This window comes from Thalassophryne amazonica, chromosome 16, assembly GCF_902500255.1.
Source record: "Thalassophryne amazonica chromosome 16, fThaAma1.1, whole genome shotgun sequence".
NCBI lineage: Eukaryota > Metazoa > Chordata > Actinopteri > Batrachoidiformes > Batrachoididae > Thalassophryne > Thalassophryne amazonica.
Genome location: NC_047118.1, coordinates 7,526,119 through 7,538,795, shown reverse-complemented (window position 1 = coordinate 7,538,795; position 12,677 = coordinate 7,526,119). Strand labels below are relative to the sequence as shown.

The 12,677-nt window shown below is 40.1% G+C and overlaps 1 protein-coding gene across 1 annotated transcript in view; it reads left to right on the top strand.

The window, feature by feature from the left end:
* The window catches only part of lasp1 (LIM and SH3 protein 1), a 78,472-nt gene that overhangs the window by 13,964 nt on the left and 51,831 nt on the right, over positions 1-12,677 (top strand). The window contains exon 2 of the mRNA XM_034189592.1: positions 12,523-12,617. Within this exon, the coding sequence (XP_034045483.1) occupies positions 12,523-12,617 (95 nt within the window). The remainder of the gene's footprint in view (positions 1-12,522; positions 12,618-12,677) is intronic.

Below are 12,677 nucleotides of genomic sequence, written 5' to 3'. Positions count from 1 at the left end.
GGCATTACCCTGACCTCTAGTAATACTGTGAGAAATCTTGGAACCCAGATCTGCATATTTGTAGGCCAGCTCCTTATCCACTCAGCTTGTTGCTCTACAAGAGTTCAAGGTGTCCTAGAGGGAAAATGGGTTCCCTGTGGTCATTCCTTTTCTTAGTGGTGGTGGTTTTCTCCAGCTGTTCCTGCTGTCTGTGTGTCCTCTACAGTGGTCGGAGTGCTCTGCCTGTGGCATTTGCCGAGTTGTGGGCTTCCTCTGTGGCCATGGGTCCCGCCTGTCATGGGGGTGCAATGTGGCAATGGTGGAACTCTTTATTCATTCACTTTGTCATGCATCTCATTGTATCTCACAATCTTCACATAGATTTTTAGCTAACGCACATGAACACACATATACATTGATACTCTAAAAACAGTCACGCAGGCGCATGGATCTGTGCCACTTGGTCACTGTATTTCCCAAACCTGGCCCATGGGATCCAAAGTACTGCACATTGTCCATTTTCTTCCTGCTCCAACTGCATATGAGCCAAATCAGGTGTGTGTTGAGCCAGGTGTTAACACACCTGACTGAGCTGATGTCGCCTGACTAGAATAGGGACAAATGGAAAAGATGCAGTACCTTGGGTCCAGAGGACCAGGATTGGAAACCACTGCTCTAATTCACAGTCTGCTCTATGTGCTCTGATGACTAGCATAATCATTTCCAGTAAGCACTGTTTGATGGTTTGGTTTTCTGTCTATTTTTGTTGCTGCTAAAACAGAACTAATCTATTGCAGCATTCAAAGGATCAGACATGTTGTGACATGACTCTTAGGTTTTCTTGAGGTCACAGGGAGTACCTACTACCAAACTAAAACACGCTAGTTTTTGGACAATATTCATATTGGTGATCTTTTCAGTAGTCACCAAAGGTCACCCAAAATGACCATAATGTTAAATTTGTTTTGGTAAAACCTTTGACATCTTGCCATTTTAAATGCCCTCCTGTCTCCAAGCAGCATTTTCTCAATCAAGTAAGGGCAAACCGTTAGCAATCACCATTAAATTATTTCTTCTCACTCTTTTTATATTTTAGTTTTATGAAATCACAGTTGTATAGTAGCATTTGTAGAAAAAAAGCACCATGTTTGTTTGTCCTGGGGACCTGACATGTCATTTTTGCAGAGCAACTCCAAGAAATATGTTAATGTGTGGGTCATTCCATGTCCAATCAGCAGATGTCTTACACTCTTAAATCTCAAGTTTTAATAAAAAATGTCAGCAAATAGTTTTTAAGAAAAGCAACTTTTGTTCATCAGGTCTATGGCGCATTGTTATACATTAAAAATGTTTAAATTGCCACTGGACAACTTTTGTTAGGTCCTAAGGAGCTCTAAGGTGGAAAAATGCTGCTTTTATCTGCCAGTAACTCTGGGATATGTGACTCAGTCTGCCCAGTAGTTTGGTCTGAGTACTCACATGTAGCGTGACTTCTGCCTTGACATGTTTTGACCAATTTATTCTTAGAGCTGATTAATGTTGTCCAAATCTGACAAGGTGAACAGTCTGTCCAGCCACCACTGGTCGCCTTCATTTTTTATGACCTTTGTCACCGATGCATCTGCTTTTAATAGAGATTCATAAATTATTTGCCAAAAAGAAAGGTAAATAGTTTGGAGTGCATGAGAAGTGCTTACTTAATAATAGCACAGTATATCTAATCACAATCTGCCTACTGGCCCAGAATAAAGCTTTTTGCTGGAGGAAAAAGCTAATGAACCAGGTGGAGTAATAATTAACCAACTTGCTTGAGTTTGCTCTGTTACAACCAACTACCACATTGTCTTTAAGCGTGTTATCTTGCATGCTATAGAGATGCTAGCCACATAGTGGATCTGTAGACATAGATCCACTATGTACAAAGATTAAAAGATAATTTAATGCATTAAAAAAAGTACAGATAGTTATGTTGCCACTCATTGTCCTTTTAGGATTACTGGGACTCTAAGTAATTCTGATGGTTAAAGCTGTGCAGCCTTTGGGTTTTTTTTTAAGATTTAAGTCATAAAAATAATTTTCTTTGGCTCCGCTATAATTTTATTCCTTAGCATTTAAATAAGGGATTCATAGTATGATGATGCCAGTCTGATCAAAATTTGTGCTGTTCAGAAACAAGTTAGAATTTCTACCCCCCCGATGGGTCAAAATTCAGGTGACAGGGTGCCATGACCTGCATTTGGTAATGATGTCGTAGATCATGTGAGAGCTTCCCCAGAGCTGTGCAAGGATGTTGGAAACAACTCAGACTGCAAATCAAAGTAAAGGAAGACAATGTGACATCAGCTGGCTGCTTGCTCACACAAAATAAACCAAGATGGTGGAAAATGCTCTAGAATAGCTTATTTCTGCATAAATCTGTTTCTCATATATTTGTAAAGTTAGGGTTACTAAAAATGTTTTTGTAACCAGATATCACCTCTGAAGTGATTTGCAGGACATCTTACAGATGTTCATGCCACAGGAACACACATCAAGCAAGTAGGTCATGTTACGGGTAATCTCACACATGCAGTCACGATCTTCATCCTGCAGTTCATCTGCACAATGGCATTAGAAGGAAAAGACCATTTTTTGCCATGGAATTTCTCTCAAATATGTTCTCTATATTAAAACGATATGTCATTTTGCAACATGTTACAAAAGTAACCTTCATTATCTGGCTTGGATTTCAGTAGAAACTAAACTTTCAGTTTTGTGAAATTGAAAGGCCGTATAAGCTCTAATGCTGAGTACACTGGACTACACCATGCTGGTCCATTTACGAGGTGTAGATGACGTGATACTGTCAAACTCATTGTATAGAGTATTCAGGACAGAACACAAGTTGACGAGTAAATTTACATGCAGCTTTTAGTTTGAAGTTTTAGCTGTGTCCTTTGGCTTTGTGCTTAGTGTGCGAGAGCACGTTCTATCTTTCAGTACACAAAGTGTGACTGACTGAACATTTTGACTGATAACTGGACGTTTGGATTGTCTCACATGTGCATTATGTACTGAAAAACATAGCCTACGTACTGTACAACACACATTTCATACTTGCACACACATGGCCTTGAGCTCCCCTGTTAAAGGAATACATTTTTTTAAATCAAATTTGTTCCTCGCACTTCTTTGCTGTGGTGTCCTCATTTTCAGTTTGAAACGCCAGATCCTGCCTAGGCAGAAAACATCCAGGCTTCTAGGAAAATCCAAATGCAGGATAGCCATTCTGACACTCACTTGTGATGTTTTTCCCTCTCTCATGCCTCTGTCTTTCATGCCGTTCCACTCTGATAGCTTTTTAAGTTGAGTGTAGCTTCAGATGAGGTGCAGTTATTACAAAACGGTGTCATTACATAATAATGTGGCTCGGCCAAAAAGCTTGATGTGGCAAGTTGTCATTTTCCAAAAATAAATACTTTAAATGTCTGCTGACCAAGAATGACATTTAAAAAAAACAAAACAAAAAAAAAAACGTTTTTATTGGCTTCATGCTGACCTGGGAAAATGCATATCATTTGTAATTCAGACAGTGATTTATTGTCACATAAAGTGAGACAGATATTGATCATGATCGTTTGAAATTGGCATGCTGAGAAACTTTGATGTCCAAAATGCTTTTGTAATAAAAACACTCCATTGATGGATAGTTTGTTCATCATGGATATATTATTGGGGCAAATGTAATCCTGAGGAGGGATGAAGGCTACACCCTGTTGTGTTTTGTTTTGTGTTTGTTTTGTTTTTTTCATGCATGTACACCAGCTTTCACCAGGTAACTTCTGATTTCTTAATCTTTTGCTTTTTGCTGCAAAACTTCCAAATTCATTAATGTGCAATAAGTCATTAGCCCAGTGGTATTTTGACAGAATGTTGCATTAAATTTACAGAGTAACTTCACCTCCTTGATTCGGACAAGGTGCACTAGATGTCTTTATGTTGTTGATAATATTCGCATTAGCTTTGCACTGCTTTTTGTAATTTTTTGCTGATCTAAAAGCGGGTGCTTATGGATATGTGCCAGTACAGTTATTCCACAGTTCCTATGGCTGCAAAGGTAGTGCAAGAAAGTTTTTCTTACTTACTTACTTATTTTACTATCTAGTAATCAGACTTAAATGAAAAGAACACAGCACTGTTTTGTATTTCTTTATATTTATTAAGAAATGTATTCTTCACTTGTCCCACATCAGGAAACATTTCAGCATTTGCTGTGCAGAGAACCTTATAAATACAGATGTGCTTCAGAACATCCACTGATGGAGCTGGAACACCAAAAACCTCCAGTCCAGATGGAATAAGAGAACGAATCTGCTTTTCAAAATGTGAGGAAAGTGTCTCCAAAAACTCCACCAAGACGGTGAAGCCGCAGAGGAGACCTTTATCTGGTTAAATGTCCTGAGCATCCAGCTGACCTGCCGTCTCTGAAAACTCACTCCTGCTGCTACGCTTCTAAATAAAACAAAGGCTCTTTAAAGAAAAACTATTTTATTTTGGAATCAGAATAGCCTTTATTCGCCAAGTATCTACAAAAATACAAGGAATGTGATTACAGTTTGAACTGTACTCGCTCTGTATGAGCATATATGCATAAACACTAAATAATTCACAGTAAAAAGGTGCAGATAAAATGTGCAGCTAAAATGTGTGCAAGGAGAAACAGAAACAGATTGAAGTTGTATGTGAGAGAGGTATGTGAATTAGTGAGGTTTTTGGCAGGGTTAAATTGTTGATCAGTGTGATGGCCTGTGGAATGAAATTGTTCCTGTGTCTCATTTTGACAAACAGAGCTCTGTAACGTTGACCAGAGGGGAGGAGTTTAAACAGGGTGTGAGGGGTCTGCAGAGATGGATGGATGGAAGAGATTTATTGTCATTGCCATTACACGAGTGCAACACAACGAGATTACGTCCACACTCCAATTTACCACAGATGTGACCAGCTTGCTTTCTGGTTATTTGAAAAAGTTGTTTCCTTTTATATTTTAACATTAAATGATTGACTTCATGGACATGTTTAATGATTCAAAGTTCAGTCAAAAAGACACTTGCACAGGTAGAAGACCTGCCCCTTATTGTGCACAATTTCAAAGCTTTCACAGTCACTAGAATAGTAATTCATATTTTAGTAATTGGTCTGTTCTGATTACATTTAAAGTAATCACATAGTCAGTGAGGATGTAATTTAATGTTAAAATGACTAAATAAAAAAAAAATGAGGTTTATTTCACATTGGGAAATCCTAATTAACAGACACAGTGCAGTTATTGTTGCATTATCTCCTGTCTTTAAATATTTATTCAGTGTCTTTGTTTTCCTGGTTGAAATGCAGATATGAATGAATCTACCAGACTTAGAAATGTGCACATTACTTTTCATGTTTTATTTTTCTAAGAATGTCCAAGGTTTCTTATAATGTTAATCAAGAAATCATCTTATCTGAAACAACAGATAAGTTATGGTATTAATTTACAGATGAATATCAAAGATAAGATAAAATGTTTAATTACAAGTTTTCTAATGTAAGAAACATTTTTAACTTCAAAATATGCAGTAATCAGAATTAATCTTGAGGCTAAAACACTTGTAAGGATTTAATTTAGGAAACTGCTGTGTATAAATTAGCAGTTCTGATGTTCCTCTGACACATTTCTACAGTCTTGTCTTCCTTGTTTTCATCTGATGCCTAGTTTCTATTGGACACACAAAGCTACGTTACAGTGGTGAATGTTGTTTGACATCAAGCAGCGGTGTGCGCTCCCATTGGAACACTGCATAAGCTCAGTTTTTGTGTGTGGTGACAGAATGCAGCATTTGTGCAACTCTTCTCATTGAAAATAATGGGTTTCAGGTGGATGCGGACCACCTTTGCCTGCTCAGTGTGAAAGGTCCTTAACTCACCCAAGAAGTTGTTTTGTGCAAACGCTGAACAGGGCCTTTGCTAGCTTGTTATCCATGCAAAGGTGGGAGGTTGACGAGGGTTATCATGGTGGAATACAGGCTTGCAGGTTGGACAAGACTTAAATAGTTTACTAAACAGTTGGCTTTGTTAGGGTTGCACTCATGGATACATGCAAGGTCAATATAGTGGCCCAAGTTGTGACTCTTGGAGTCAATATTTACTCTGGAACACCATGAGGATCAAAGTCCATGCTCAGCAAACAGGCTCACCGTTATCACATCATTTGCAATCACACATCCCTTTAGGTTTGCCCCAGGTTACTACAGAGCATATCGGTAATGAGAATATCATTAGCGATGTTGCGTTTTGCTGCTCCACTAGGAATGGGTATTAAGATTTTATCTATCAATTCTGCTTATCGATCCAATTCCTTATCGATATCTCTTGTGAATTTTGTACTAAAAGTAGGCTTTACAGGTTTTCTATGTATTTTATTGAGTCTTAAAGTAAATAAATATGAAATTGGTTACTGTATCCTTGATCTCTGGACATAAATAAATAATCTGTAGTTTTTGTCAAAAGCATTTCCTTTCAGACATTTTGGCATGAATGTCTCAACGTACCTGTGAGCTGAGCTCAGCTGGCTGCTGCACATCAGTGCAGGACGTCTCATTTTGGGAGGAAAAAAACAATTGCAGTTTGTTTGGATTACAACATTTGGAAAGCGGTGTCAGTTGATTTAAACGATGTTTCGCTTTGAAGTTATTCATTCCGGCTGGACTCTATCATTCTAACGACTCGGCAGAGAGCTGCGCAGCGTTTGGAGCTGTGTGAACAGAATGGAGATCGATTCTCGTTTCTTTCTCACAAGACAGGAGTCCCAGTTAGTGACTTTAATCTTCACAAAAGTGACTCACGATTGACATATTCAGGGATGAAAGTGGTGAAAAACAAACAAAAAAAGCTGTAACCCAAAATTACCCCCCAACACCACCTGCATGGAAATGTTTGAATTCTAGAAGTTCTGAAATGCAATCTGGGACTATTCCAGACAATAAACTGCAGTGAGTGCAGCATCCATTTAGGTGAGAAAAAAAAACAACTTATTCAAATTCATTCCTGTAGTATTCTGCTCTTAATAGGATGCAGCAGTTTTCTAGCTTGTCAGATAGTTCTGGAGGAAATCACTGAAGAAATTAACAAATTGAAATATGGTTTGACCAAACAAACTGTTATTAAGTTAAATAAGATATGGATGAAGTGGAGGTGTGAGAGTCACTAGGTGTTCACAGGAAACACTTATTTCTATATTATGTTCATTCTTAGTTGGTTTATATTTTTCTGTTTTTTTTAATAAGGTTTTTTTTGTCTCTTTCTCTAAAATTGTATTGTAGCATTGTTGTTGTTGCTATTATTATGATTATATATAACAGAATAAATTTAAAAATATTAGTTTGTAATACATTTGACTCTTTTATGACAACAAACCGAGCCATTAATTATACAGAAAACAAATGCACACAAACGTGCTGACAGCTGCAGTGTCAGCTGCAACGTGCTTAATGCTAACTTTAACATTGAAAATGCCATAGACATGCTAACGCATTAGCTTCGGTCCCGTTTAAGTTATAAAATACATCTATCAACTGTTTCAGAAGACCATAACAGGTTGGTTTAACATGAAAAAGGTAAATATTACTCACAGACATATGCTCTTTAGAGTTTTAGCGGGGGGAAATTAAGATAAAGCGAAATTAAACAATGAATCAATGAAGCAATAGATCGAATCATTGCTTTGATTCATTGAATGTTCAAAGCAAAGCCGCGCTGCAGAAAGGTTTATTACAGACCCGCTGCAGGGTCTGTAAACAATGTAGAGAAATGGTCATTTTCCTGACAAACACCCACAAAAACAACGGCCACTCTGAAGGACCGATAAGGGAATCGTTGAGCAAAAAGGTTATTTATGTCGGTGGATCGAAATCATTTCTTAACGATACCCGAAAGGAACCAGTTCTCGATACCCATCCCTATGTTGCACTGTAGCAGTTGAAGCGTACACACAAAAATGGCAGCCACCCATCACTGCACATCAACAAATGTTTGAGGAAGTATGATGAGCAGTGAATTTGCATTTCTGCTGGCAATCATGGCAATGAGGTGGGAGAGGAGTGGCACCCTTTGTCCGCCTGTGACTTCTTGGCTGCACTGACCTACAACTCTGCACACCTGGGCTCATTTCCCCAGCCAGCTCTGGCCCAGCCATATTTTACACCAAGTTCTCCTGAGCAGGCACACGACTCAGCAAAAGTTCGGAAAAGTCATTTCCCCCACATCACCGGTTCACAGTAACAGTTTGTTTTTTTTAAAGGTGTAGAATTCTCAGGATTCCTGTCACAACAGCTCATATTTGTTCTGTTGAATTTTGGCATCCTGATCCCCTCCTCCCACCCACAGTAAGTCCCTGTATCACATGACTTTTTCAGTCAGCACACACTGCTGCTAGAAAAACATCCCCACAACATGATGCTGCCACCACCATGCTTTACTGTAGGGATGGTGTCTGGTTTCCTCCAAACATGACGCCTGGCATTCACACCAAAAGAGTTCAATCTTTGTCTCATTAAACCAGAGAATTTTGTTTCTGATGGTCTGAGACTCCTTCAGGTGCCTTTTGACAAACTCCAGGTGGGCTGCCATGTGCCTTTTACTAAGGAGTGGCTACCATCTGGCCACTCTACCATACAGGCCTGATTGGTGGATTGCTGCAGAGATGGTTGTCCTTCTGGAAGGTTTTTCTCACTCCACAGAGGACTGCTGGAGCCCTGACAGTGACTATTGGGTTCTTGGTCACCTCCCTGAATAAGGCCCTTCTGCGATCGCTTATTTGAGACAGGCTGCCAGCTTTAGGAAGAGTCCTAGTGGATCTGATCTTCTTTCATTTACGCTCTATAGAGGCCACTGTGCTCATTGGGACCTTCAAAGCAGCAGAAATGCTTCTGTACCCTTCCCCGCATTTGTGGCTTGAGACAATCCTGTCTTGGAGGGCTACAAACAATTCCTTTGACTTCATGCTTGGTTTGTGCTCTGTCAACTGTGGGACCTTATATGTAGACATGTGTGTGCCTTTCCAAATCATGTCCAATCAACTGAATTTACCTCAGGTGGACTCCAGTTAAGCTGCAGAAACATCTCAGGGATGATCAGTCGAAACAGGATGAACCTGAGCTCAATTTTGAGCTTCATGGCAAAGGCTGTGAATACTTATGTATTCCTTAAGTTTTATTTTTAGAAGTTTGCAAAAATCTTAACTTTTTTTCACATTGTCATTATGGGGTTGTGTGTGTGTGTGTGTGTAAACCAACCTGGACTGCTTGGTGGAAATGGCACTTGTGTGTGTAGAAATAGTTTTATATTTTAATTGGTTCTCTGCATTAAACTGGCCTTTGACCTCCTTTACTCCCTTGAAACTGGGCTGATATGCAACCTGAGGGTTCACAGTGAGATTGAAGGGGTAAGGATTGGACAAAAATGAAAGGGTGGGGGTTATGAGGGGAAAGAGGGATGCGCTACGGTCGGCCATCAACATGCTGAATTGACCAGATCATTTCCAAAGTGAACGCTGTGGTGATGTGGGACCGTCGTGTGACTGTCCGAGAAATTGTGGAAGAGGTGGACATCAACACTTTATCGGCACATTCCACTGTGACAGAAGATTTGGCCATGAAAAGAGTGGCGGCGAAATTCATCGGCATGAAGCTGATGGCGCAGCAAAAGCGCCACCGTGTTGAAGTCTCACAGGACGTGTTGTGACATGCCCACCTCTTCCACAACTGAAAAGCCACTGAAAGCCGTCTGAGTCTTCCGAATGGTGGAAGAGGTGAGCATGTCACAACATGTCCTGTGAGACTTCAACACGGTGGGGCCTTTGTTCCGCCGTCAGCTTCGTGCCGAAGCCATCGGCATGAATTTCGCTGCAACTCTTTTCATGGCCAAATCTTCTGTCACAGTGGAATGTGCCGAAAAAGTGCTGATGTCCACCTCTTCCGCAGTTTCTCGGACAGTCACACGACGGTCCCACATCACCACAGCGTTCACTTTGGAAATGATCTGGTCATTTCAGCATGTTGATGGCCGACCGGAGCGCGGCTCGCTCTCCACCATTGTGCGGACGTCTTTAAACCGGTTGTACTGCTCCTTAATCTGTGTGATACCCATAGGATCGTCACAGAAAGCAGTCTGAATAATCCAAATGGTTTCCACCTGGCTTTCACCCAGTTTCTGGCAAAATTTGATGCAGTCGCGCTGCTCCAGTCGTTCCGCTATTTTCCTTGCAAAGAAAAAAATGACGAGAGGCTCCACCCATCCTCACACAAAGGCTGCTTACAAGCAAATGACGCAACCGACAGGCATGAAAAAATTCACGCATGCGCACGAAGGTTCAAGGTTGGCTCATATGCAAGCACACGTGATTCAAATCCATCAGGTTTTTGAAAAAAATAAAAAGGTGGGAAACTTTTCTAACAGACCTCGTATAATGTCACTCTGGACATCTGTGTGGAGCACAGATGGGACCAGTCTGCTTCATTTCCTGCTGCACATTCTGTTGTTCTCTTCCTCATCGTGTTTATGTTTATAGCTGCGGTATCACATTCTGTCATTGTATAGTTTATGGTCTGCTCAACAGTTCTTCCCCTTTCTGCTTTCAGCTCTGCCTTCTGCCATTGTTCTGCATGAACTGCTCACATGCAGTGCATATAAAAACAGGTTATCAACTACATTGTGTGGGATGACAGATGCCTATCATGGGGAGAACTCCTCAAAGAATATCAATAACTACGATATATGGCCCAGCGCTAATTTTGAAGAAGCATGCCCTCTATAGGCCTCAAGGCCTGTTTGTGTCGGTGCTCATCTCCAAATTCCATAGCATGAAGTGAGGTTGTCAAATAAAATAATCAATATGTTGATACTAATTGACAGAAAAAATTAGTAATTAATTACATATTCATTTGCAACTGATTAAATACCATGTGTTTGCCTCCTGCAGTCTGACATCAGCACTGCAGGCTGTGCGTTCTCAGCACATCAAACTCCTCCTCTCACTCTAACTGCTGTGCAGGAGTGCACGTGCACACACAATCTGTTTTTAGTTGAAAGCAGATAGAGAACCAATCACAGCACCTTGCTTGTAATTGAGTCAGACAGACAGCCGTGACACAGCGTTTTCATTGATGAAAATAAAAAATTGTCAGAGGAAAATGGAAGTCAGAGCGTTGTTAGATAAAGGGGGGCACAGCTTCACATTTGTCATGCTAATGTAGCCTTCAAGACTGCTGGGAAACCAGTGTTGCCAGGTGTGGGGAAAACCAGCCAAATAGCCATTCAAAACCAGGCAAACAGTCAGAAAAACCAGCCGAATGCTCCAATTCAGAATATACCCAAACCATATTTATCTACTGCCTTTAACGTCCAAAGGCATTGGTATCATTGCAAACTGTATTATATATTTGTCAGCATTCAGACACATCTGCAATCCTGGGAGGACTGAAAAACCCAAATTGGGAACTTCCAAAAACTCTTAACCTCCCTGAACTCTGAAAACAATATGGATCAACGCAGTAAAGCATCTGAGCTTTGTTGTCTTTACAAGGAAGGCATGAGTCGATGGTGGTGTTCTTTTTCTTTGGAGGGATTATTTATTTATTTATTTATTTTGGCACTACCTATATAAAATATACTAAAAATGTAATTTATATATCCACATACAGACACCTGATAGTTATACTGCTGTATTTTTTATTTTATTTAGCATGTCAGACAACCTAAAAATTGTCTGTTATTCGTATTATTCTAACTTTTTTTATTTATTTAAAAAAAAAGCCTCTTAATGTTTTGTCATGGATGACTCGCTCTTGACAGGACAGCAGCCCCCACATGTTCTTTTCTCATTTACAGCTGGGTGCCCAAGGGCACAGGTTGCAAAAGCAGGATTTTAACCCTAGATATTAGCAGGCCAGCTGTTTATCCATTGAGCTTCCTGCTCTGTGCATCTCTTATAGTGGAGGTGTACAAATGCTGTCCCTTCACAGTTCTGAACACTGCAGGTTCTGAGACGGTTTGACTAAAATTAATACCGACATGAAGTTCTGCAATCATTTAGAGTGAAACATCACAGAAGCTTGAGTGATACTTTGAGTGCAAAATTAAGACCGCTGTGTTTTATGTGCACACACACATCGGTGTGAAAGTCGAGATTAGATATGAAGTCACCTTCCTGTTTGTTTTTATTAAAGCCTATGTGCAGCTCAAAGTGCCCCAGGAAACATTTCTCTAATTCTGAATTTACTCATGCCCATTTTTTGATTGTGCAAAAAATATCAATAATAGTGTTTCATATTTTTAAGTTGTGTTCTGTAGTTTGCATGCAGCTCATGTCCCTGTGAAACTTGAAGAGAACAGAGCAGTTCTGGTTTGACTTTCAGCTGACTCTACTGGGAGAGTTGGCATGTGGGTGACAGACTTCTGGCTGCCAAGTGCAGTGAAACAAACGTCTCAGATCTCGCTCTGCTTTACACTTTGTATTCTTTCTCTTTCTAACAGTACTGGCACAAAGGATGCTTCAATTGCGAGGTCTGCAAAACAACTCTAAACATGAAGACTTACAAAGGCTTCGACAAGAAACCATACTGCAGCGCGTAAGTTGTGCACAAATCATCATCCTGTGTCTGTGAGCATGCTTCTGTTTGTTTTTTGCA